The sequence below is a fragment of the Mus caroli genome, chromosome 11 (assembly GCF_900094665.2).
Source record: "Mus caroli chromosome 11, CAROLI_EIJ_v1.1, whole genome shotgun sequence".
NCBI lineage: Eukaryota > Metazoa > Chordata > Mammalia > Rodentia > Muridae > Mus > Mus caroli.
Window position 1 is genome coordinate 98,099,588 of NC_034580.1, and position 27,980 is coordinate 98,127,567.

The 27,980-nt window shown below is 44.7% G+C and overlaps 1 protein-coding gene across 1 annotated transcript in view; it reads right to left on the minus strand.

The window, feature by feature from the left end:
- Positions 1–7,401: 7,401 nt before the first annotated feature.
- The window catches only part of Lsm12 (LSM12 homolog), a 22,013-nt gene continuing 1,434 nt past the window's right edge, over positions 7,402–27,980 (minus strand). The window contains exons 2-5 of the mRNA XM_029484068.1: positions 26,964–27,097; positions 10,561–10,670; positions 8,822–8,948; positions 7,402–7,631 (exon numbers count right to left, since the gene is read on the minus strand). Coding sequence (XP_029339928.1) covers positions 7,539–7,631; positions 8,822–8,948; positions 10,561–10,670; positions 26,964–27,097 — 464 coding nt within the window. The 3' untranslated portion in view covers positions 7,402–7,538. The remainder of the gene's footprint in view (positions 7,632–8,821; positions 8,949–10,560; positions 10,671–26,963; positions 27,098–27,980) is intronic.

Here is a 27,980-nt window from a genome sequence, read left to right on the forward strand (position 1 = left end):
GAAGGAAGGAAGAAAGAAAGAAAGAAAGAAAGAAAGAAAGAAAGAAAGAAAGAAAGAAAGAAAGAAAGAAAGAAAGAAAGAAAGAAAGAAAGGAAGAAAGGAAGAAAGAAAGAAAGGAAGAAAGAAAGGAAGAAAGGAAGAAAGAAAGGAAGAAAAGAAGGAAGGAAGAAAGAAACTCAAACTCAGAGGCTACGATTGGCTCCGTGGTTAAAATCACTGGTTGATCTTCTAGAAGGCCCAGGTTCAATTCCTATCATCCATTGGTAGCTCACAACTATCCAGAGTTCCATTTCCAGGGAAATCCAACAGCCATCTGGCCTGGCCTCCGTGAAACCAGGCATACACATGGTGTACAGACAGATATATATGCAGGCACAACAACCATACACACAAAAGAAAAAAAAAAAATCCAAGGCTAGAGAGTTGGCTCAGCGGTTGAGTGCACTTGTTGCAAAGGACCTGGGTTCAATTCCTAGTCCCACAAGGAGGCTCACCACCTCCTCAAGCACCAGCATGCAGGATACACAGTCACACATGCAGGCAAAGCACTTATACACATCAACTAATCTTAAAAAAAAAAAAATGTAAATGAGGAAAATACCTAATAAAAAATTCAAATTTTGCATTATGCAAGCTGGAATTGGAAGTAACTTGCATCCTAGCTGCATAAAAGGTGATCTTAAAAACAAATGTGTGGGGCTGGAGAGATGGCTCAGATGTTAAGAGCACTGACTGCTCTTCCAGAGGTCCTGAGTTCAATTCCCAACAATCACATGGTGGCTCACAACCAGTTACAGGGAAACCCGATGCCCTCTTCAGGCAGGCGGTACACTCCTACAATTCTATGACTGGGGAGGCAGAGGCAGGATACCTGTGAGTCTGATACTAGCAAGGACTAGAGAGATCTTGTTTAAAATATTTGGATCACTTTCTTTCTTTTCCTTTTTTTCCAAGACAGGTTTTCTTTGTGTAGCCCTGGTTGTCCTGGAATTCGCTTTGTAGACCAGGTTGGCCTCAAACTCACAAAGATCCTGCCTGTGCCTGGGATTAAAGGGGTGCGCTGCCACCGCCTCCACCACTGGTTTGCAGCTGCCTCTTAAGCACAGCTCATAGGATAACAAGGAGCCAAACAAACGCAGAGCACACCACTGAGTCAGTCATAGGCTCTGTGCCTGGGCAGAGGGGGGTGGGGGTGGGGGAGTGGACGGGATGGGACGGGACTGGCAAGTTTCTTTTGACAGTGAAGTTGGCTGCATCTTCAGAAATGCAAAAGGCAGGAAGATTATTTAAGACTCTAGAAAAATCAATCTTAAAAAAAAAAAGATTTTATTTATTTCATATATATGAGTATCCTGTAGCTGTCTTCAGACTAGAAGAGGGCATCGGATCCCATTACAGAAGGTTATGAGCCACCATGTAGTTAGTTGCTGGGAATTGAAATCAGGACCTCTGGAAGAGCAGTCGGTGCTTTTAACCAGAGCCATCTGTCCAGCCTCTAGAAATTCAATCTTTAAGGCAAAGGACACAATAGGTTTAATACTTTGCGGTGACAGGTGAAAAATACTTGCCTTAAGTTCCTGTATAAGCCACCATGTATGACTTTTGTGGGTTTGGTTAGAACAGCAGAGCAGTATGGATGCCCTCTTCCCTGTAAGGTGCTATCACTGATCACTACATGATTCCTAAAGTTGAGGCAGCACACTGGAATTTCAAGCTCGTTTGGTTTGGTTTTTTGAGACAGGGTTTCTCTGTGTAGCTCTGGCTGCCCTGGAACTCACTCTGTCAACCAGGCTGGCCTCAGACTTACCGGGTCCCACCTGCCTCTGCCTCCACTGGCATTAAAGGTACGTGCCGCCACTGCCTGGAGATTTCAAGTTTCTTTAGGGGGAACTCTGATGCAGACAGAAAAAGGTAAGCTCATCACGTGGATGTAACCACCCTCCAGATCGAACCCGCATCCATCCAGGTTCCAGCGTTTCACAGTGCCATCCTTGGTAGTTCACAGGGAAAATGGCTTTTTTCTCTAAAAACAGGCCCTGGCTGGCCTCAGACTCAGGTATCCTCCTGCCTCTGCCTCCCTAGTGCTGGAACTATAGGAGTGCACCTCCGCAGCATCCACTATGTCATTTCTTCCTTACCAAGGAGCGTGTGCACCAAGGCAGACAATGAACCAATGTGTGCAACTGGAATGCCAGGACAGTGGGGAAAACAAACTTGGCCTGCTCCAAGAACAGATTCGGAAACAGACTTTCTTAGCTTCAGCAGCGTTAGGAAGGGCTGTTAGGAAGGACTGGTCAGATGGTTCAGCGGGTAGACTGTTGCCACCAAGCTTGCCGATCTGAATTTGATTCCTGGTACACTCTTGTTCCCCAACCTCCACAGCTGCACAATGGCAGGTACACACCCACAACCACATGTACGAATTAAAAAAATTTTTTTTAAAGTGTTAAGGGGCAGCCAGCAATATGGCTCCGAATGCGAAGGTGACCATTCCCAAGCCTGATGATCTGAGTTCTAACCCCAGGACGCACACTGTGGAAAGAAAGAACCAATTCCTGCAAGCTGTCTTCTAATCCCCACATGTGCCCCCTCCCCCAACACACACAAAATGGAAAAAAAAAATTGTGTCAATGAGGGGACTGGAAAGATGGTCGAGTGATTAAGAGTGGCTTTCAGAGGACCCAAGTCGGTTCTCAGCACCCACAAAGGGTGACTTACAAACACCTCAAACTCCCCTCGAGCTCCAAGAGATCTGTTACCATCTTTAGGCCTCAGTAGGCAGACATACACTGTCTTAAAAAGTAGGCCTTAAGTCAGGCCGTGGTGGCACATACCTTTAATCTCAGTGCTCAGGAGAGAGAAGCAGGCCGATCTCCTGAGTTTCAGGCCAGCCTGGCCTACAGAGCAAGTTCTAGGCAAGCCAGGGCTATACAGAGAAACTGTCTCAAAAAAACAAAACAAAGCAAAACTAAACTATGAAAATATAAAGTGTCAAGAGCACAGCAGGTCCTGAGTTCAATTCCCAGCAACCACATGGTGGCTCACAACCATCTGTAAAGGGATCCGATGCCCCCTTCTGGTGTGTCTGAAGACAGCGACAGTATACTCACATACATACAATAAATAAAACTTTAATAAAATAAAGTGTCAAGCCGGGCGTGGTGGCGCACGCCTTTAATCCCAGCACTCGGGAGGCAGAGGCAGGCGGATTTCTGAGTTCGAGGCCAGCCTGGTCTACAGAGTGAGTTCCAGGACAGCCAGGGCTACACAGAGAAACCCTGTCTCAAAAAACCAAAAAAAAAAATAAATAAATAAAGTGTCAAGGTGCTGGTTTAAGTTTCCAAACTTTTTTTTTTTTCGAGACAGGGTTTCTCTGTGTAGCCCTGGCTGTCCTGGAACTCACTCTGTAGACCAGGCTGGTATCAAACTATCTGCCTGCCTCTGCCTCCCAAGTGCTGGGATTAAAGGCAAGCGCCACCACTGCCCGGCTAAGTTTCCAAACTTTATAACAAACAAATCAGGTGCCCAGACTCAAACATAACAGACTGGGCATCACCCTTGGACACTACCAGCACACCAAAGACCAGTGTGCAGTGGATGATCATCAAATGTCAGGGTCTATGTGAGGAGGAAATGAATGCCCCAAAGCCAAGGAGACACAGTGAAGTTGCCTGCACACACTTCATCACAGATCTAGACTTCTGCACAATATTCTTGAATACTTCAAAGTCCTCTCAACCTACAAGGCAACGACTCTGTACCCCAAACCTAGCCAATAAAGCAATGCACGGGGAGTCAGTTTGGAACTTCACAGTACAGTTTGGGCCCATGAGACTAATCAAGGCTTGGAGACAGCCCCAGTTCTACATTACAGACAACTGAGGCACTGTGGACAAGTCACTGGGCTGGTGGAGGGTGGGGGGTTGAAACACACATTATTTTTCAAATAATCAAATTCCTTTCACAGGGACTTCAAAGCAAAAGGAAAAATCCATGAGGGACAGGAGTGGGGATCTGAGCCCCCTACCCTGCCTGAACCATATCTGCCCCAACAGATCACTTATGAGCCTCACCTGAAACGCCCTTTTCAAAGGGCTGGAGGGATGACTTAGCAGTTGAGAGTGCTTACTTTTTTCTCACAGAGGACCTGGTTTGGTCCCTAGAACCCACACACAGTAGCTTGTCATCATATTAGCTGCAATTCCTGAGAACCTCATACCCTTTTGTGGCCTGCTTTCTAGACATGCACGTACAGGGGGTATACACAAACTCACCCATTCACATAAATTAAAAAGTAAAAGCCGAAGCCGGGCGTGGTGGCGCACGCCTTTAATCCCAGCACTCTGGAGGCAGAGGCAGGCAGATTTCTGAGTTCGATTTCTGAGATCGAGGCCAGTCTGGTCTACAAAGTGAGTTCCAGTACAGCCAGGGCTACACAGAGAAACCCTGTCTCGAAAAACAACAACAACAACAACAAAAGTAAAAGGCATTGGCGTGATGGCTCAGGGGTTAAAAGCATATACTATGTTTCCCAGCATCTATGCAGGCACTTAACATGAACAGCTCTGCTTCCCCTCCCATACTTTTAATAAAAAGTTTGGTTTTATTTGTTTCACCACCACCCTTGTTTAAAGTAGAGTCTCATCACATGTCCCAGGCTGGCCTTGAACTCATGATCGTGCCTCAGCCTATCAAATGCTGGATTAGTGATACAATGCCATACCCGATTCTAAATGGAAGTTGAGTACCTAGCAAGCATTGAATTTAAACATCTTAGGACTAAGCCCTTTTCATGGGCATTTATATCAAGAACATCTAAGCCGAGCAGTGGTGCCCCACGCCTTTAATCCCAGCACTCAGGAGGCAGAGGCAGGTGGATTTCTGAGTTCGAGGCCAGCCTGGTCTACAGAGTTCCAGGACAGCCAGGGCTACACAGAGAAACCCTGTAAAGAACATCTAGGCATTTATTGCCAATTCTAGCTGAGTATTTTCCATGTTCAGAATTGGCAAAAGTCTTGGGTAGGTGGTATGTCTCTCCAATTACAAAGAACAGAAGAGTAAGGAGTTGATTCTAACTGCACACTTCTCAATCTTTCTCCTAGCCTCTCTAGCCTCACGATGGCCCCTCTGGGATGGAGGCTGAAAAGTTCCCTCCCTTTAGAAACTAAGGAGCACGCACCAGTTGACACTTCTTTCAGGCACAGACTTACAGGCTAAAGAAGACCAAGACAGGTATACCCAATGGTCAAGCCTCTACTGCTCCCTTTTTGGGTTGGCTTTCTATTTTGAGAAGCAGGACTCCCTATATAGCCCAGGCTAGCCTGTAACTCACTATACAGACAACCTGAGTGGCCTTGAGCTCTCAATCCTGCTTTCTCAGCCACGTGAGCGCTGAAATTACAGGTTCACGCAACCATGTCCAAATACCTTGAACTGTGTTTCTTGGGCTCTCTGGATCTATCATGGTCTCTTCCCTAAGGTCTACGTTTCTGTGTGAATGAAATCAAAGGCTGTTCTGTGAATCTGGCCAACAGCAAGTGAGGCACAGGTTCTCTTTTCAGCTGCTCAATAAATCGACCTACCGTGGAGCTCTATGAATCAATCAATCTCTCTCTCTCTCACATACACACACACACAGAAACCCTGGGGTCCCCCCCCCTTTAAAACTTGTGTGTTCATAATCATGCACACCGCAGTCTGTATGTGCAGTTGGGTCTCCTCCCAAGATTCACACAGGGGTAAGCAGGCTTGTGCATCCATCGCTCTGACCCTAGCTGCTCTTTATAACACACCTTACCCCGCACCTCTGAATGACTTCTCGGGGGTAAGAAGAGTGGGTAAAAAGAAAAGCAGGCAATATACAAAGGCTGAGCTCAGCAGACACACCCGCCCCTCTACATTTCAGACCCCTCATTTGGGGTGCTAAAGTATGCACAAACCTGAGACATGAGTGATGGTTAAAAAAATTTGGGTTTTATTGTTTTTGCTAAACAATACTTAAAAAAAAAGTTTTTTTTTTTCATTTTGAAGGCAGGGCTTGAATTATTTAATTTTGATCCATTTATTTAATTAAAAAAAAAAAAAAAGGAAGGGAAACGAGACCATGGCCAAAAAAAAAAAAAAAAAAAAAAAAAAAAAAAAGAAAAAAGAAAAAAAAATTAGCCCCACCCTACTCCCAAAGCTCTAGCCAGTCACATGAGCATCACCCACGTCCCACTCAGTGCCTGATACTCAGGTGGTGGCACTCTGCCCCAGGAGACTACCCTGGAGGTGCAGGGGCAACAAGTACCAGTTTCGGCTCTCAGCAGGTTAATCAAACCAGGCAAACTGGTGGGCTAAAGTCCAGAAATTCTTTCCAGGTTTTCTGCCCATTGGCTGAGCACATACAAACTGTCATCAGCTTGTAAGATTTCAGGGGGTAGGAGGGGGCAGAAGAGCAGGAGGACGGCAGAAGAGAAACTAGAAGTTATTCAAGCTTTTTCCTGGGCTAGAGGCTCTGGACATAGACTTAAGAAAGACTGGGGTAGGTGGAGTCCAGGTTCTTAGAAGAGAAAATCAGCCCGGAGGAGGAGGAGAGCTGAGATGTGCCATGCAAGCAAGTTCTTCCTGCAGAGGCACAGGGGGGGAGGGGCGGCTGACTCCCGGGTGGAGAGTGCTGAGTGTTCATCTAGTACCGTGAAGACAAGGGCAGAGGGAGTCCTGAGGCTGGGACCGAATGGGAGACAGGTACATATAGTTAAAGACCAGAAAGCCATCAGGACCCGCAAGGCCAAATCCCGACTGCACACTGGCTCTGCAGGGCTGCAGGAGATCCTNGCTGTGAACTAAGTCAAGTTAATCGCCGGGTGGTAGAAAGGACAACACATTTTTGTTTTCAGAGGAATGAGGTGGGAAGAGTGGCCATGATCTAGTAAAAAGAGACCTGCAAGAAGCAGAAAATACTTAGAGAACATTTTAATATATATTTCCATATATATATTTAAAGTTAAGAAAAATAAAACTAATTCAAGCCATGCCCTGTGCAAAAAAAGAAAGAAAAAAAATCAAAGAAAAAAAATGAAAAATTCAAAGTGAGACCTCTTTCTTCTGCTCTGGTCTCAACGTCAGAATCACAGTCAGCTTGTTACTTTTATTTTGGAAGAAAAGATGTAAAAGTTTCTTTCAATCATTCAGAAGGCGAGTATATCCACTTATAAAATCAGGATGGCAGACACAGACTAGGGAAGGAAAGTCACAAGTGGAGGGCAGAGTGAAAAGGAATTTGCAAAAATAAAACTAACAAGATGACTGCTCAGAGGACTGAGGAGGGCATGGTGGGCCGAAGTCTGTTAGTCAANTAATGATTCAACTTTTAAATTATTCTCTTGCTCTTTTTTTGTTGGGTGTTTGTTCAAGTCTAGNTTTTTTTTTGAAACACTGACCCTAATAAGAGTCAGCAGGAAATATAGGATCCCTTCCCTCCCCNGGCCGGCCTCCACTGAAGCCACCACCACCATCGCTGTGGCTGGATGCTGGAAGAGTCCTCCCTGTTTGTGGACTCAGGATGACAGAGCAGCCTCCTTCTGTGGTTGTTGGGCTTGTGAANGCTGCAGTATCTTTTGGCTTTCCACGTCTCTAAAATGTTTTTCAACCTGCAAGAGACCAAACAGCCAAGTCAGAAATGGAGACAAGGTCTCCTCTCCTCTACAATCTGATCCAAGCTTCCCAGGCCTGGCTGCCTGGCTTGCTGCTCTCCAATGCTCCCTGCACCCACCCCAACTGCAAGACAGGCAGGAGAAACCTCTTATTTCAGCCACATGTGTGGCAGCTAAGCTAAGACTGGCTTAATAGGGCAGCTACAAACTACTACGTAATAAAATAGAGTAATTATTACCACCAAAATTCCTCCTTCCTTTATAACAATGAATTGCGCCATCTTATTTTTACTTATGTTTAGTTATGTCTGTGCAGGTGTCAGAAGCCTTCGGGTCCACTGGAGTTTAGAATAGAGTTGTGAGATGCCTTACATAAATGCGAAGGACAGAATTCAGGTCTTCTTGATGAGCAGCAAGTGCTCTTAACTGCTGAGCCATCTACCTCTTCAAGCCCCTCCTTCCTATCTGACATGAATACAGAAGGGAAAGCTAGTGGGTAGGAAGATCAGTCCTCTGTACTCCCTAAATCCACAACAGTGCAGGCCTGAGAAGGCCTGAGAGGTGGCTTGGCGCTTAGGAGCACTCGTTCTTGTAGAGGACCTGACTCCATTCCCAGCACCCACATGATAGCTCACAGCCAGCTAAAGCTCCAGTGTCCTAGAATCCCAATGCCCACTTCTGATCTCCATGGGCACCAGACACAAACATGGTGTACAGACTCCCATGCACGGGTGGATGGATGGATACATATACAAAACACACCCAGGAAGTAAACTGGAGGAAAAAAAAAAAACTACCAAAGAGCTGTAACAGTGGCCTTTAAACCATCAGATATTAAAAGTTGTTTTTCTACAACTGTTACACTCTAAAGCAGAACCTACAGTTCTTGACCTACAGTTAAGAAACCACCTGGTTCAGAGCCTATATCATTAATTGTGCTGTAATTCTGCAATTATGTGCTATAAGACACAGGGCTGACTGCTCACTCTATCCCATACCACCAAGGTTTCTACTCCCACATTTCCAAGACACAGCTGCAGAGCCTAGTGAGCAGGGGCATCAGGCAGCATTGCTAGGAGACATCACAACTGCAGGAGCAGAGTGTCCTGCTCTGACAAGGGAGAACCAAGGCCAAGGGATACACACACACACACAGACACCCGAAACTCCACGGCTGCTTTACTTACTATTTTGCGTACATGGCTCAGTGCACTCCCCTCTTTGCCTTTACAATTTTCCACTTGATATGGGGGTGTAATAACAACTTCTTCCATGACTACAATGTTTTTTTCTTGCCATTTACAGTCTTTAATGCTGAAAGGAGAAGAATACAGGTAATTGTGACATCCTGGGGACACCCCATTAGTTCATCTAATGAAGAACTAACTTCAGAGGCAGGCGCTGTGGCCCACAACTTTAATCCCAGCCCTTGCCAGGCAGAAGCAGGTGGACATGAATTTAAAGCTAGACCAGGCTACAGACCAAGTTCTAGGTCAGCCAGGGCTACACAGAGAAACCCTGTCTAGAAAAAGAAGAGAAAGGCAGAGATGGGTAGATTTCTGAGTTTGAGGCCAGCCTGGTCTACAAAGTGGGCTACACAGAGAAACCCTGTCTCGAAAAACCAAAAAAAAAAAAAAAAAAAAAAAAAAAAAAAAAAAAAAAGAAGAAGAAGAAGAAGAGGAGGAGGAGAGAAAAAAACACCACTAGACTAACAGGCTGACCCCAAGTTCGCAGCTCACTACTGAGCCAGAGAGGAGACAACAAACATCCCCCAGGCATCTGTGGACAGGACAGCAACATCACTAATGCACATTATCTTAGGGAGAGGCCAGAACTGTGTTAGTGTGAAACACCAGGGCCTGGAGAATCATAAAACATTTGGTGGCAGTCTCAGAAGCTCAAACCAAGTTACAAATGAACAACCAGACCTAACCCACTAGAACCGACTTAGAGGTCTAGAGCAGAGGCTGCCAACTGCTTTCTAGACGGTGTCAGATCATAAGCAGCTACAGAAACCTGCCAACAGATGACACATATACAAGGGGCAGATCTGTCTTGCCGGCATAATCTGTTCACCCTTGACCTAGGGAAAAATAGCACTTCTAGAAATAGTGATCTGTACTTTGCTTCCACCCAGCCTCTGTCCTCAGCCATGCAAGCTGCACTCCAACTGGCCCCACTCAATTACCATAGGTAAACACCTGCCAGACCAGGAAGATCCATTTGAGTTCACACATGGGGAATCCCAGGGCAGCTGATGCTACTGTGAGAATTCCTTCACATACCTGGAAATGCTCAGATACACCCGGCCCCAGACAGTTTTACAGCCAGCTGCCATCTGTGCATCAGACACTGGGTGGTTAAACAGGGTAACAGAAGGCAGTGTGTGGGGGAAGGGGGGTTGAGGAGGGTGTCAAATGTTCCAGCTTTTCAGCACTTAGGGAAGCTAGTAGAGAGTCAATGACTTCTGCTGTGACAACATGTGTTTTAGGAGGAGGTAAGAAGGTTGCCTTCTGTTCTTCCTAACTCCCTGTGTTTGTCCCAAGGCAAAGTAGGGAAAGTGATATAACTTCCCTCAATAAAACCACACGCTATCTTAGAGACAAGGATGGCAGTAGCAACAACAAACAAGAAGCTAATTGTGAGCTCTAAATTATGGATTACTATTAACAGAGAGCCTTACAAAATAATGCAATCCCAAATACGTCTTCACAAACAGAAAGATTGCAGTGACTGATTTAGGACCACAGTATTCTGTGCAAAGGGAGCTCCAAGCACCACATCTCTGGATGCCAATATGCTGCCAACAGCTACCCTCGCTGCCCTGGTACACTTTCAGCAAGACAACCACCCAGAAGCCTTTTGTCCAACAGCCAGCCTGACAGTATCAGCTCTAGGAATAGGAACCCATGCTCCCCCAACTCACGTCTTGTGAATGGTCTGGAAGAGCTGTTGGCCCTCCAGGGAGACACCAGCGCTGATTGCATAGGCCTGGCTCAGCTTCTCCTCCTTCTCCGTCCGTGCTTTGCTGGCAAGCTAGGGTGAGGGAGAGAAGAAAAGACTCAGAAAAGTGTTCCCCTTCATTCTTTCCAACTCAGAGGAAGCAGGTCAGCAAAGATTGGTCTAGAGTCAGCATGATTGAGAGCCAATGAAACACCCCCACCCCAATACAGCATCTAGTTACTGCATGCAGTTCCTGGCCATCACCCCTCTTTTCTATTCTTCCTGAGGGGGCGCTTCCTATGTGCCAAACACGTACTGTGCTACGTTAGAAATTCATCCCAAAGAGAGCGTGAAAACACAGGCAACTCCAGTGAAAAAGAACAGGAAAATGAGCATGGGGACATGCAGTGTGACAGGGTCAGGGGTGGCTCTGGGAAGTGATAGTCAGAGAGAAATACTATCACACTTCTACTTAAAGAAGAGAGAGTACAGGTCACCCACTACTGCACTAAACTCAGGTTTAGAAACCAATGTGCACTTTAACAGACAAGAGCTGAGACCCAGCTCTTGGCAATCAATGCTCAGCTTCTCCAGCACCATATGCTCATCTAATAGCCCAAGACGGAGTAAACCTAACCCACTTTCACCTGAGCTGGGGGCAGCTCTGCCCCACTCTGCTCTGCACAAAAAGGAATGGTGTGAATTCTACCTTGTGCCTGCTGCTTCACTACCCCCTGGTGGATCAATCTCAAACTGAACAAAGGAAATTCTAGAAAAATCTGGTATTCTACTAAAATGTCAGACTCCTTCTGGCAAGGGTGGGTGCCCTGTCAACCTATATTGTCCCACCTTACACTATATTACTTGCTAGAAAGATTTTCAGTGTAAGACAAAGCAACCGTGTTATACAAGGCAGTTAAGGAAAACAGGCACAGCTTGGGGGCGTTGTGGAGCACACCTTTACCCCAGCACTCAGGAGGCAGAGGCAGGTGGATCTCTGTGAGTTTGAGGCCAGCCTGGTTTACAGAGCAAGTTCCAGGTCAGCCTGGACTAGAGAAACCCTGTTTCAAAAAAACCACAACAAAACAAAAAACAAGCCAACAACAACAAAAGAAAGACAGGCAAATAATGCACCCGAAAGCCAAGAGTGAACACAGCCCATACATACAATATAAAGGTCAGAGAGCTGCAGGGCACCACGTACACACAGTAACAGTGAACACTTAAGTCATCACAGAGGGCTCGCTCACACATGCTCTCATTTTTAGCCTCTCCAGGTAAAAGCAGAAACATGACAAACCTGTCCTGTGATTTGAAGCCAGAGATCACCTGGTCTCCAGATATAGACAGGTACAAATATGACAGCAGTGTAGTAATTATTTGGCAGGCTTGGCTGCTGTTCTGGCCCAGCAGACTATAGCTTCACAGGAGTCAATGTACTCTGAGCAAGTCAATTCCAACTCAAGTGAGAAAGCCTGCAGCTTGGAAACAGAGCTTCTATGGAAAGAGAACTGCTGGTGTGTATTTTAAGCAACAATCAACGCCTTTTCAGGAACCAAGAAAACCCTGGTAACAAACCACGAGGGGTTTCCTTGAATCTCACTTTTCAAACAATGTCTCAGAAAATGAAGTCTCCAAGGAAAGGAGAATAAACCAGAGGGCAGTGGCCCCTCCCAGAGCCCCTGAGTGCCACAGCTCCTTCCCTGAGCTATGCCTCACCTCCTGGACAACGGACTCAACTACTCTATGACGCAATACCTACAATTAGGCTGCCGAGCCCTCCACTTACTCCAGAGCCTGTCACCTTCAGCCAGCAGTTTACCTGCGTTTCCTGGCAATGTGAAAAGGCCTTTAACTCTCACCTTCACTGGAGAGCTGTACAATGAGGTCAGCTTCTCTCAAGATGCCCCAACAAGGCTGAGGCTGCATCTTAGTTGATACAGCAATGGCCCGGTAAGTTGAAGCACCGGGTTTGATCCCTAGCACTGAAGAAACCAGGGTAAGGTGACAAAGGCTAGGATCAGAAGTTCCAGGTCATTCTCAGCTATATAGCAACTTCCAGGGGCTGGGATCTATCTGTGAGATCCTGTCTCAAAAAGACCCAATCAGGCATAGAGATTATTCCTACAAGAAACAATCAACCTTCGTGTTGGGTTGGGGGAAGACATCATCATGATCTTGCTCCTCAAACATCAGGAAGGCACTCACAGAGGTTACAGAGGAGTCCTCTGTAGAGCAAATGGACACCATTCTTTCACCTTTGTTTACAAATAAATCTATACATGCCTACACTACTATAAACCGTTATGTTCCAGGTATTCCAAATTAGCAAACTTATGGTTCACGACTAAAGAGAGTCCTAATCTTCAGTAGCAACGGTGCCCAGCGACAATCTGGAGCTAGATAAGGTTTTTGGTATATTTTAAAATGTTCATTTGAGTACCACCTACCCTATGCTTATTATTATCAGTGCTAGCTGCTGGCTTTGCTACCAATCAAAACAAGAGCCGGTCAGCACCTCAAAAAAATAAGAAAGCACCATGTTTAAGAGCACACCAGGCTCAGGCAAATTTAAAGCATAAACCATAAGTACATGTCACTAGTAGTGTGTGGCTTAATTGAAGTGATGTACCTGTCAACCTGAATGTGCCCCCCACCTCACTGTGTATTAGTCCCATGGAAAACAAAGTAACTTCTACAAACCAGAGCTTCCTTCTGATGCCACTTCATAATAAATAGCATCTTGATGTGGGCAAAGGAAAAACCACATGAACGTGATGCCAAAACAAAGAACATCAGTATTAAGTGGCTCTGGCCTGGTGAGACGGTTCAGTGGGTAAAAGCGTTTGCTGCTAACCCCACTGACCTGAGTTCAATAACCAGAATCCATGGGGTGGAAGGAGAACCAGCTCCTGCAAACTGTCCTGACTGCCACATCATGCATATGTACCCACACACATACAAAATATGTAAAAGATTAAAATACACACTAAGTAGCTCCTAACGTGGGATTTTAGTGAACACCAGGATGTTCACAGAACCTTCTGTACACCCTGTGGTGATATGTAGGGGAAAGGGAAAATCACAACAAGAAAATCCAAGCAATGTGTACTTCATATTGCTGCTAGCTGAGCTTTCTTGTTTTGTTGTTTTTTCGAGACAGGGTTTCTCTGTATAGCCCTGGCTGTCCTGGAACTCACTCTGTAGACCAGGCTGGCCTAGAACTCAGAAATCCGCCTGCCTCTGCCTCCCGAGTGCTGGGATTAAAGGCGTGCGCCACCACCGCCCGGCCTAGCTGAGCTTTCTTTACTCATGCACCCAACAAAGCACAGGTGCTGTGGGGACTCTTACTGTAAGCATGAACAGCCTGAGACAGCTGACAGGACAAGAGAAGCAGAGGCCAGGAAAATACCTGCTGCTGTGACCTCCTGACTTCACTGCACAGTGATCAGGCAGCAATGCAGCTGCCACCTGCAATGGCTGGTGCTGCCTGCAAGTCTGAGAGGGAGAAGGGCAGACCAGAGTAGCTAAAAACCTCACTCCTGGATGCTTCAGATGGGAGTCAGTCATAGGACCCCCTCCTCCTTTCAATGTAACTGATCTTTATGTGTATGGATGTTTTGCATGCACGTATATGTTGTGCACAAGAAGCATGCCTAGTGTTCATAGGCCAGAAGAGGGTGTCAGATCACTTGAGATTTAAGTTAGAAGCCGGGCGGTGATGGCGCACGCCATTAATCCCAGCACTTGGGAGGCAGAGGCAGGTGGATTTCTGAGTTCCAGGCCAGCCTGGTCTACAAAGTGAGTTCCAGGACAGCCAGGGCTACACAGAGAAACCCTGTCTCCAAGAGAAAAAAAAAAAAAGATTGAAATTAGAGACAGGTGTAAGCTGCCATGTAGGTGCTAGGAATTGAACCTGAGTCCTCTGGAAGACCAGCCAATGTTCTTAACAGCTGAGCCATCTTTTCTCCACCCCAGCCCCCCCTCCCCAAACCCTTTTGATGCAGGGTTTCACTACTTGTAGCTCAGGGTGGCCCAGAGCTTGCAATCCTCATGCTTGCTTCTGCTTCCGTGGTGGGATTACAGACTTGTGCTACTACAGCTGCTGGAAAATCCTCATTCTTAGCTAGCAACAAACATGCTCTCAAAATCAATATTCCCAGGCCTCACTTTCCTAGCTGAGAGCTCCTGGCCTGAAAGTTCCAGTAAACCACTGCTCTGGGCCAGGTACCTGTGGACGCAGTTTGTTGGGAGGAAGGCTCAAGTGGCATCACTAAACAACATGGCAAGACCCAGTCTATTTAAACATGTGCAAGCTAGAGACAGACAGACAGACAGACAAAGGGGGAGGGGAGAGAGAGGGAAAGAGGGGGGAGAGAAGGAGGGAGAGAGGGAGGGAGGGAGAGAGGTCTCTTTACAATCTTGGACAGCTGGAAACTAAAAGCTGCAGCCCTCCACGTGAAGCTGTGTCCTAGAATATAATATAACGCTGAATCAGAGGGCGCAGACCCCACAGCAAGTGTCTTGACCACTAGACTCTATCTCCCAGTTTCACCAACCTAGTGAGACAAATGGCTCCATGGGTAAAAATACTTGTCACCAAACCTGATGATCTGTGTGGAAGAAGAGAGTGACTCCCTTGAGTTGTCCTCTGAGTTCCATATAAGTGCTGTGGCACGTGGATGCCCCAATACATTCATACAAATAAATAAACACAACTACATTTATCTTTAACAAGGAAAGTGAAATCTAGCCTAATTTTAAAACAGAAAAAGGAAAAGGAAAACAAAGAAAAAAAGTTAAATCTAACCATGCTTGCAATCTCAGCACTTGGGAGCTAAAGCAGGAGTGTTCTGCATTCCAAGCCGGCTTGGCTACAGAGTAAAATCCTGTCTCAAAAACAAACGAAACAAGAGAGTTTCTAAGGCTGGCTAGAGTTTCAATCTGTAGGACTAACATGGTGGGAACAGAAAACCGTTCACCTCCACAAAGAGTACTCACACATCCTGAAAATAAATTCTTAAAATGTACCATTTTTTTCCTTAAGTCTAAATCACTGTTGGAAATGGTTATAAATTTGGATACATAAGAGATCTGGAATCCAGCAAGATGGCTGAGAGAGTAACAGTGCTTGCTCTAAAAGCCTGGTGACCCGAGGTTGATCCCTGGAACCCACAATGGAAAAAAATGCCCCCAAAACTGTGCTCTGGGGCTGGAGAGATGACTCAGAGGTTACAAACACTGACAGCTCTTCCTGAAGGTCCTGAGTTCAAATCCCAGCAACCACATGGTGGCTTACAACCATCCTTAGTGACATCTGATGCCCTCTTCTGGTGTGTCTGAAGACAGCTACAGTGTACTTACATACAAAAATAAATAATAAATTTTTAAAAAGAAAAAAACTGTGCTCTGATCTCTACACCTACAATCTCATATGCAAGTATCATGCACACAACAGTAGTAAAATAAGAAGTCCATATACTGCTAATCATCCCAGGGAACCAGAGCCCAGTCGGTCAATATATATATTACAGGCAAAATTCTATCTTTAATTGGTTTAAAACACAAACATGTGACAGCAAAGCCACAGGTTCTGCCAACATCATTGGCAGTTACAGAAACAGAAACCACTTCAGCTCTTAAGTACTAATGACAATGATTTCCCAGTCTTTAGTTTTGTTTTTTTTGTTTTTTTTTTTTCAAGACAGGGTTTCTCTGTGTAGCCCTGGCTGTCCTGGAACTCACTCTGTAGACCAGGCTGGCCTCAGAGATCCGCCTGCCTCTGCCTCCCAAGTGCTGGGATTAAAGGCGTGCGCCACCACCCTTTGATTTACCAGTCTTAAGGTTCTGAAATCAAGGTTTGTTGTCAAACCCTGTCTCTTGTCAGAGAGAAACCCAAGTGGAATGCAAGCTGAAAGTGACCTCAACAACTTCTCTCAGAGAACAGATGCTCAACACAGAGCCATTAAAGAAGCTCTGTGAGGAAGTTGAGATAGCTCCAGGTGAGCTATAACGCACTCACAGATATCAGATATTGTTTTAACATTATGGGTACAGAAAAGGCAGCTTATGGGTTGTTTTAAAAACAACAACAATAGGGCTGGAGAGATGGCTCAGTGGTTAAGAGCACCGACTGCTCTTCCCAAGGTCTTGAGTTCAAATCCCAGCAACCACATGGTGGCTCACAACCATCCGTAATGAGATCTGACGCCCTCTTCTGGTGCATCTGAAGACAACTACAGTGTACTTAGATATAATAATAAATAAATCTTAAAAAAAAAAAAAAAAAAAACAACAATAACAAAAATATAATCTAATCCTTCCTGTAGCCAATGAGCTTACTGCTTCTTCCCCCTTTTCATATAAATTTTATTATAGTAAAAAAGGATCACTATTAGTGGCTAAGTTCCCATATCCAAACCAGAGTTACTAGTGCACAGCTATAACCTTGGCCCTTAGAAGGTGGAAGCAGGGCAATTATGAGTTCCAAGCCAGCGTGGGCTAAACAGCAAAATCATCCCCAAACATTACCCACCATGTGGCCATCACTCTATTAGAAACCCATTTTATACCTGCTAAATGAACTGCTAAGGAGAACTCAAGCCTGTAATTCCAGCACTCAGGAAGTAGAGGCAGGAGGATCAAGAGTTCAAGGCCAGTGTTGGCTCCAAAGTGACTTGGGGGCATGTGTGAGGGAGGGTGTGACCCATAGCTGCCAAGGCTGACCTTGAACTCTAAGTCTTCCAGCCTTAGCCTGAGTAGCTGGAATTACAGATGTACACCAGGCTGGATTTTAATAAAATTTTATTCCTATTTTTGTTCACTAATGTATCTTCTAAAAAAAAAAATCCCTAAATATTGTACAGTAAGAAGAAGATGACCAAAAATATCTGAGTTAAAAAACAAATAAGACTAGGGAGGTGTCTCAGCTCCTAAATGTATTTAGTGGCAAACCTGACAAAATAAATATATATTTATACATATATAAAAAGTTCTATCTCACCGCCAGGCATGGTGGCGCACGCCTTTAATCCCAGCACTCGGGAGGCAGAGGCAGGCAGATTTCTGAGTTCAAGGCCAGCTTGGTCTACAAAGTGAGTTCCAGGACAGCCAGGGCTACACAGAGAAACCCTGTCTCCAAGAGAAAAAAAAAAAAAGATTGAAATTAGAGACAGGTGTCGAAAAACCAAAAAAAAAAAAAAAGAAAAGAAAAACAAAAACAAACAAACAAACAAATAAAAGTTCTATCTCTGGGACCCACATGGTAGAGAGAACTGACTCCCCTAAGTTGCCCTCTGAATTCCACATGCATGCAAACAAGCTAGCATAATGTTACATTATTGCTTATTGTGTATGTGATATGTACCCAATAAATAATAATGTAACAACAAAAAGCTACCAGGTGAGGTAGCATACACATGTAATCTCAGTGACCAGGATGAAGGAAGCACAAGAATCTTGAGTTCAAGGCCAGCCTTATCTACACAGTGGAACATCTCACTAACAATACCACCACCACCACCAAACTGGCAACATACCTGGGCAAGTAAAAGCAATCATCACCAAGCCTGAGGACCTGGGTGCAGGTTCCAGGACTCCATGGCGGAATGACAACTGCTCATCATAGCTGTCATCCGGTCTTCACACACACACACACACACACACGCTCACATAGCCTGTACCCACAGCAATGCGCACAAATTACAAGGAAGGAAGCACAGGATGCACATGGACTCTTGTCCAATGTGGCAGTGCTGGGCTGCAGACAGAGCTCAGCAGTACAGCACTTGCCTAGCATGCATGAAGCCCTACATCCCCTCCAGGACCACAGTGTTCAGTGCTTCTTCCCAAAGCTTTGACCAGTTTCTTCTCCAACACTTCTAATTTAGCTCAGCGACAGAAAAGACAGACAAGCTAAGTAATGCCACTGACTTTCCAAGGTCACACATGGAAAGCCTTCACTTAAGCTCGGTATGCCAAGGGTCGATGAACCACAACTAGGAGCCAAATCCAGCCAACTACCGGCTTGAGATAGACTTTACTGGAGCACAATCATAGCTTTTTGGCTATGATTTGGTCTACAAAGGAAACACTGACTAGCTTTGTCTATTACAGGATGGTTACAAGGTCTAGAAGAGTGCCTGCCTGACTCTTTACAGGAAAAGGATTGTTGCCTCCTTCCCTATGCTGTTATAACCATAGATCTGTACCTACAAGGGACAGTGCACTTAGCATGCACAAAAGTCTGGATTCAATTACCAGAATACATCTCGAAAATGCTGCCATCCCTCAATACTCCCAACCAATGTGAGATTCCTTGGGGAAAGGACATTTCCCAGTACCTGGAAAGGAGGGAGAACAAAAGAGAAGGTAGACACAACCAATTAAAGCTAATAGTTCCCAGCAGTTAAATGACTTATATGGTCACACAATTCCTTACAAGTCCTTCCAGAGCATGGTGCACACATCTGAGCCCAGCACTAGGAGACTGAGGAAGCAAGACAAATTGGAGGATGGCTTGGGCTTTACATTCATATTTGAGACTCATATTCCTCATTCTACCACACCATACTTTTGGTACAGTGTGTGGATCCTTCACTGTTCATCTCCAGGGCAATGGCCAGCATTTCCCTAAGCTAGCCTACAGCTCCCACTGCTAGTTGTCCTTAGCCAGAAAACTAAGCCAATTAGACCATCCTCTTAACACTGACAGCAATACCACCACTGGACCCACCATAAAGTCCATACTGTCAACTGTCACCTCTGGGTCAAAGAGGTGACATAAAATTTTATGGCCCAATTCTGTCAATTACACTGGCTTGCAATTTGTCTTTCCTGCAGGCGGTAGTTCTTCATCTCACACACACCCATGACACTGAGAAGGTGCCTTGGTAATTAGTGGTCTAAGAAGGGCCCTGGAGTCAGCTGGTAAAGTCACAGCTCTGATCTGGAGCAATGGCTCTTCTACCAGGGCTCTGTCAGGTTGACCCTCAAGTCTCAATGATAGGAAACTGACCTGTCTGGCACCATTCACTTGGCATAACCCTTGCCATCCAGCATCGCGGAGCTCTTCCTCTCCACTCCTCAACTGCATCTCACGACTCACGCATGACAGTATCTGCCTACAGCCAGGTACCCACCCTACTGGCAGACTAAACTACAGCCTAAGATTATAGCCTCTAGGAGCCAGAAAAAGTTATAGCCAACAGAAAACGTTTCCTTAGTTAGGGGAAAGCAAATGCTAGGCATATATGAAAGACCCTAGTTCAATGCCCAGCACTCAAAGGAGGGAAAACTATTTATTGCTCAAAACCTGTGGCTTTTTCCCATCCTTCATTTATATACCTTCCCCCATTTACCAAATACACATACCAAAGAGATGAGGGTGCAGTGCTTGCATAGTATATGTATGCCCATGGTTTTGATCCCTAATACTGTGGAATAAAATTATATACTCATAACTAACTGGAAGGTGACCAGGGATACTTCTAATCCTACTTGATATTGACACCATACCTTAATATATCACTGTCAAAACGGTGGGGGAGGGGCGGCTCAGTGATTAAGAGAATCAGCTGCTCTTCCAGAGGACCCGGCCCAATTCCCAGCACCCTACGTGCCAGCTCACAACTGTTTGCAACTCTAGTTCCAGGGCTTGAGACACCCTCACACAGACATACATGCAGACAAACACCAATGAACATAAAATAAAAACAAATTATATGTTTAAAAAGAGATACAATAAAGGGGTAATGGGCTAGGCTCACAAACAGACCACAATCTAGTAACTATCAACTGCCCAGTAATGTATTCAAATCTGCCAGTTTAATCATCAAATCACCAGAAAATTACAAGGTTATGTTGATTCTTAGCTATGTAGCTAGAAAAATTCAAATAACAATTAAGTCAGTATGTCCTTCACCACACTTAAAAAGTGAATTTAGGGCCGGGCGTGGTGGCACAAGCCTTTAATCCCAGCACTTGGGAGGCAGAGGCAGGCGGATTTCTGAGTTCGAGGCCAGCCTGGTCTACAAAGTGAGTTCCAGGACAGCCAGGGCTACACAGAGAAACCCTGTCTCGAAAAACAAAAACAAAACAAAAAAAGTGAGCATAAGTTTTTTTTATATATATATATAAAAAGAAATCTGGGCTGAGCAGAGGCAGGGGGATCTAAATTTGATGCCAGCCTTGTCTTCAAGTTCTAGAATAGTCAAGACAATAAAGAAAAACTGTCTCAAAACAAAACAAAACAGAAATAAGAAAGAAAGAAAGAAACAAACAAACCTGACTTTCACTGACCTCTCTAGATTTATTCTTTCACCGTTACTGCCAGGGGCCAATATGCAATCTGCATGGCTCTGATCCGATTTGGTCACTAACTGATTACTAGTCATGGAAAATAGATCTGAAAAAGCTAACAAAACAGTCAAGGGTTTGGGAAGGGAAGTGAATCCGTAACTTCTTTATTACCCGTGCATTTCCATCTTCTCTCTAACACACAAGGATGTATAAGAGATTTATATCACACGTATGCCCTCATTTTCCAGGCATGTTCAGTGTTCAGCCCATGGGCTACATGTCTTCCAGAACAACTATGAATTGGGCCCAATACATATGGAGATAATGTCATATCACATTGTCAAAAGGTTGGACACCTGACAAAATGTGTGTTGGCTTTGGCTGGGTCAAGTCTCTTAAGAACCCCACAGGCTTTTGGCAAAGCACAGCCACCCAGGTTCTGTGATCTCTCTGTTCTTCAGTACTCAGGCACATGCTTGATAAATCACGCCAAGTGAGAACACTGTCCTAGAAATCCCAGTTAGTTCTAGTTACCAAAGGCAAATGTCTCCATCATTTATACGCTATTTGTGGTAGCTAGTACAGACTTGATACTCTTCAATCTTGAACTGGCAAACCCCAGTCTCCAGCTGAATGACAAAGACACCATTGCCCTCAGCTGTCTTCCCTTTGCTACTCTGTTCCCTTTCCAAGCTTGGTCCCAAAAATTAATCCAAGAAATAATCAATTTGAAGACCAAAACCTGGCACTGTGATGCATGCCTGTAAGCTCATCGTTCAAGAGGCTGAGCCAGAAAGATTATGAATCCAAGCCAGACCACCTTAGGCTACACAAGAAACCATACCAAGGGTAGAAGAGGAGACTAGGAATGGAAGCATGCTCAAAGCTCTAGATTTGATTCTCCATTATTCCTAAATCAGGCATTTTGGCACATACCTGAAATCCTTGGAAAGCAGAGACAAGAGGATCAAAAGTTTTAGAGTCATCCTCAACTATATAGTGAGTTGGAGACCAGTCAAGATTTACCTAAGACCCTGACCAAAAAAAAGAGCCAGGCGTGGTGGCGCACGCCTTTAATCCCAGCACTCGGGAGGCAGAGGCAGGCGGATCTCTGAGTTCCCAGGCCCAGCCTGGTCTACAGAGTGAGTTCTAGGACAGCCAGGGCTACACAGAGAAACCCTGTCTCAAAAAACCAAAAAAAAAAAGAAAAAAATAGAATGAGCTATAATGCAAATAATGATTACTTGTATATGTTCTTGTTCTTTTCCTTGAAAGTCTATCAGGAAACGCTGAACACCGTAACAGGGTCTGTTACCATCGAGAAGATAACAAGGAGGACTCACTTAGCAATTCAGCATTTGCCCAGCATTCTCTGGGCCCTAAATTCAAACTCCATCCAGCCTGGCCCCCAAAGACCTTCAAGACTTCTTTCTACAATTCCACTGTCACCTCAAAGCTTCCTCTTCCATACTACTGCTAGGGTTGGACATAAGACTTCTTCGTCTAGGAACCTGTTGATCTAAAGCAAATTGGCTCATTTCCAGAAGTCACAAGTTAATACCTTCTCTAGGTGAGCTATTATGTCCTTTCAAAGCTCATCTCTTCCATTTCCTGCTCAACTGATGCTAACAGCTATCTGGTTTGTATCAACAGGCTTACTTAAGTAGAGAGCACTTACTTAGGTAGAGCGCTATGTCAGGAAGATAAACCAGCATACACGAATCTCCCACTAACTCCCACTAACGTCGTTAAATGCAAAATAGCACCTGCTTCCTAGACTATAGATCCCTGACCCCCTGCACTGTATCGGCTTTCTTCCAGGCCCCTCAGAGAATATTACTTCCCTCCCACATGCTTAAACACCCTTTAACATTGGGAAACTCCAAACCTGTGTTCTTAGACATGAGACAAGCTGGGCTGTAGTGGCACACACATCTTTAATTCCAGTAAATGGGAGGCAGAGGCAAGACGATCTGAGTTCAAGGCCAGCTTCGTCTGCTGAGCAAGCTCCAACACAGCCACACAATAGAGTAAGAGTCCCTGTCTTAAAAACAAACGAATAGCAGTGCCTTGTGCATGGTAGGTAAGCACACTACCACTGAGCTCCATGCTCAGTCTCACAGCTTTTCATGTTACTCAAGCAATGTGTAACAGCCACTCAGATCATGTTCAGTAAGAGCCCAGCGGGCAATCCATCTGAATCAGTTTCCAAGGTAGAATGGGAGAGTATCCTGAAAGGTCGGTCTGGAAGAAAAGCAGACAGCTTACTCATAAACACCTCTGCATATGAAGAATGACATGAAGCCAGAGACAACCAAACCCCTTAACCCAACTTTTGGTTCCTCACTTCTCTTCCCAGTAAATCTTTTCCAGAATAGGCAAATGAGCTGTACAGGTATAAGAAAAAATAGAGTTCCGGTGTTCCCCAAGCTAGTAAGTGCTTCTTGCTGCTTTTTTAAAATGAAAGTCAGTAATCAACCAGTTTACAACAACGTTAATAAATAATTAAGAGTAACCAGCAAAGCCAAGTAGTGGTGCATGCCTTTGGAGGTTAAAGCTCAGAAATTCAAGGTCGCCTGAGCTAGAGTGGGTTTGAGGCCAACCTGGGATCCATGAAAACCTGCCTCAAAAAATCAAAATAACTTAAAACAAAAACAAACCAACAACACTAAATAGCACCAAGCCTGCACTGAAAGCAAAGGTGATCTACAAACAAACCTAAGTGAGAGCTGCTACGCTCTGAGGTTAAATATCAAGACTTCTACTGTAATGGCGCATGTGTTTATGTGCTCGAAGACTTACTTCTCGGTATCCACAGAACAGCACCACACACACCATCCAACCCTTCTAAATGGTGGTACTTGGTCTCAAGGACAGGAATCTCTTATTATTTTTCATTATCTTTTGAGAAAATCATCCTCTTTCCGATAATCACTACTATTCAGTAAGGTCCACGGCAGAGACTTTTCATACAGAGGGTAACGGCCTGCAGTTCTAACACCCTGGGAATAAATCACTTCATTCAAATCATTTAAAATTTCATGAGCTGTAACAGAGGCCACCTAAAGAGCTCCAATATCCTAGTAGGAGGCATCTAACTGAGCCAAGGCTTTAAACATCTACAAGCGTCAAAATCTGGGACAGCCAGAATATAACTACCCTTGAGATGAAACCGAAGACCCTTCCAACTCTATCCTTAGCCATGACTAAAAAAAGAAAGAAGGAAGGAAAGAAAGACAGAAAGAAAGACAGCAAGCAAAGCAAAGCCAAGCATGTGGCACCTCCCTGGAATCTCCACTCCCTGGCCTCTATCTACTGCTGCAGCTCCCTAAGTGTTTCCTTGCTTTGCTCAACTGCAGCAAACACACCACACTCCCCAGAGAGGCAAGAAAGCACACACTATTACAAGACTCCTCTACAGGGAACAACTTCAGGCAGACCAAGCTAATCCCAGACAGCTGCTACTAAACTGAAGGCCTAACACACATCCAACACGTTGTCCATTAAGCACCTACTCTGTGCAATATACTCAAAAGTGAACCTAGGGGTGTGCTCAATGCTGGAGTGCTTGCCGAACATACACAAGGCCCCAGTACTAAAATAAACAGCAGTAGTGTATCAGGGGGAAAAAAAGTGAGCCTAACAGTTATGATATGCATTAATTTTGACAAGACAGACATTAGACAAATAAACGAACAACATGTAATTACAAAAAGCTATACAGAAGGTAGTTATGGGGCACAGTTTACCCAGGACACATTACTCTACTGTTGTCCACATCAAAATAAAAGCATGTCCTTCGCTCTCACAACCTGCCCCAACTGTGCTAAAAGTTATCAGATGGGAAGACACCCTATCCCAAGAAGAAATCATGGCTGCAGATTACTTTAGGCCAATTGAGCAGAGTTCTTGCAAGAAGTGCTGTTTATTGAGTCCTGGTAGTTAAATTTCCAGCTATTTTAGAAGAGCATTCCTAGGCTAGGTTGGGGGTATCACTACTGATCAACAGATGTGACTTGGAGTTCCCATAAACCAACTTGGACATGCAAGATGAAAATGATTAAAATATCCCAAATATTTGATACAAAATTTCTCCTTGTAGCCTTGGCTGCCCTGAAACTTAACTATATAGACCAAGCTGACCTTGAACTCAAAAGAGATCTACCTGACTGGCTCCTGAATACTGGGACTAAAGGCATGAGCCACCACATATGAGTTATAGCTTTCAAAGGTTTTATATCACAAATCTCCTAATATATGAAACACCCTGAATTTTCACCCATTATATACAAATACCCACATCACATAACTACAGGTCAACAGGCAACACCCCTTACTAGCAATGCCACCAAAAATTAACACAGAGTCTGGGTTTAAAAGGGGGGTGACCAAAAAAAAAAAAGGGGGGGGGGGTGAATCGGTTGAAGTGCTCGCCACACAAACAGGAGGCCGAGATTTCAACTCTTAGGACCTATGTAAAAGGCTGGGTGTGGTGGTTGCTCTAAGGAAGAGACAAACAGAACTCTGGAGTTTTCTGGCCAGCCAGTCTAGTGATCACCAGGTTCAATAAGCTGTCTCAAAACTAAAATGAAAGTAAAAAAGGAAGACATTCTATGTCAACCTCTAGCCTCCAAATGTATCTACACAGGTGTTCTTTATAAAGGACAAAAGCTAGCTCTAAACTCTATCTGAGAATAGATTAGATTGAGTAGAGGCTGGTGGCGAGATGGTTTAGTGGCTAAGAGCATTTGATGCTCTTCAGAGGATCTGAGCATCAGGTGGCTCACAGCTGCCTATCAGTCCAGCTCCAAAGGATCTGATGCCCTCTTCTGGCCTCCAGCACTTGAACACATACACATAGGATATACACAGGTTGGGTATGATGACACATGCCTTTAATCCAAACACTTGGCAGGTCACTCTCCATGAGTTCAGGGGCAGGTTGGTCTATATTAGCAAGTTTTGAGCCAATCAGCAATACACAGTGAGACCCTGTCTCAAAATAATGTATATTATTATTTGTATACTGTACCAATCTAGAGTCTGCTACATAAACCAGACTAGCCTTGAATTTTCAGCAATCCTCTTACCTCTGCGTCCTGCATGCTAGGACTACAAACATGTACCACTATGCCCAACTTTCAAGATACTTGTATTTTCCCCCTTTGTCAGGTCTCACATACTCCAAACTGGCCTCAAACTCATTCTGCAGCTGAGGATTACTAACTAAACCTCTGAACTTCCTGTATCTGTCAAGGGCTGAGATTGCAGGCTTGTACCACCATTTTTCTCTTTTCTTTTCTTTCCTTTCCTATTCTTTTCTTTTCTTTCTTTCTTCCTTCCTATTTTTCAAGTTCTTTTCAAGACAAGGTTTCTCTGTGTTTCAGAGCCCAGACTGTCCTTGAACTGCATTTCTCAGCCTCCCAAGTGTTGGGATTAAAGGTGTGTACCACCATGCCTGGTTTGAAGGTATTTCTTAAGGTGCAACAAAAATGTTCAGAAATAAAAGGGTGTGAAGGAGTTACACAAATATACTTTAGAAAAGATACCAAACCAGGTATAGTAGCACTCACTTGTAATTTTACCATTTAGGAGATGTAGTCAGGGAGATCTCAGTTCAAAGTAATTATTACAAAGTTTACATAGCAAAGTTCAAGGCCAGCCTAGGCTGCATGAGACCCTGTCTCATACAAACCAAAAAAAGGCTGGGGAAGAAGTAAGTTGGTAGAGTGCCTGCCTAGCATGCAGGAAAAAGGGTCTGTGTTTGATCCTATCATTCCAAAAACTGTGTGGTAGCATGCCTGTAATCCTAGCATTTGGGAGGCAGAGTCAGGAAAATCTGAAGTTCAAAGACACCCTTAGCTATATATTAAGTTCAAGGTTAGCATAAAATACACAAGAACCTGACTCAAAAGGGAAGAAGAGTAGTCCCTGCCCCACCCCGAGGGGAAAAAAAGCAGAATACCACAATGGTAAATCAATTTTTAAAAAAAGCAGAAAAGAACAATGTCCATCACCAAAAGCCGGAGAGCACCCTCCCCTCCTTCCCGACATTTCAGACAGCTACAGCTGTCCTGGAGGCCTTACCTTACTAACATTGAGTGAAGCTAGGGGAGGAGGGGTTTCTGTCCGATCATTAATTATTTCCACTTCTGAAACATACTGTAAGTTTATAAGCAAGATGTCTGCATGGTTGGGTTTTCCACTAGAAGAGGGACATTCTGGTGAGAAAATAAAGTTAAGGAAAACAGGACAAAGGTACATTGCATAAATATCATACACAACAATCCAGGTGGCAGGGAGGGGGTGTCCAGCACCTTTAATTCCAGTACTCAGGGGAGGCAAAGGCAACTGGATCTCTGTGAGTTTGAGGCCAGCAGCTCTATAGAGGGAGTTAAAGGACAGCCAGGGCTACACAGAGAAACCCTGTCTCCAAAACCACACACACACACACACACACACACACACACACAGGAGAAACGATACCAACCTACAGGAAAAGCATCCCCAAGCAAACCTCATAGGAATCTTAGCTCTCAATAAACCTCCATCAGCTTGCTCCTGCCCAAATGCATAAGCAAAGGGTGTCAAATTTGTCAATGCTGTACGTATATAGCCAGAAATAGCCTTAACAGAGTTCCTATCACTTTCTCCATGAGTTGTATGGGAAGAAATGCAGTCTTGATGCCAGATGCAAAAGTCTTTGTCTTAAACTTAAGAACCACACAGAAGCACCAGTGCTGTCAGGTTTGGGGTAGCACTAGAGTCTCCCTGAGTCTAGAGAGTGCTTCTCACTTATTCAGGTTTCGAGTTCTTTCTTTTTTCAGTTTCTTTTTCACACTTGAAATTTCCCATTTTTTAGAGGCAAAAACTAACCTTTGGGATGGAAACTACCCAAGATGAGACCTTATTCATTCATTCATCCATCCATTCATTCATTCATTTTCCAACCATTTACTAAGACTCTGCTACTTGTCACATAAAAAGAGTAAGTCTTCCTTAAGACTCTGTACGCCTTTAATCCCAGCACTCGGGAGGCAGAGGCAGGCGGATTTCTGAGTTCAAGGCCAGCCTGGTCTACAAAGTGAGTTCCAGGACAGCCAG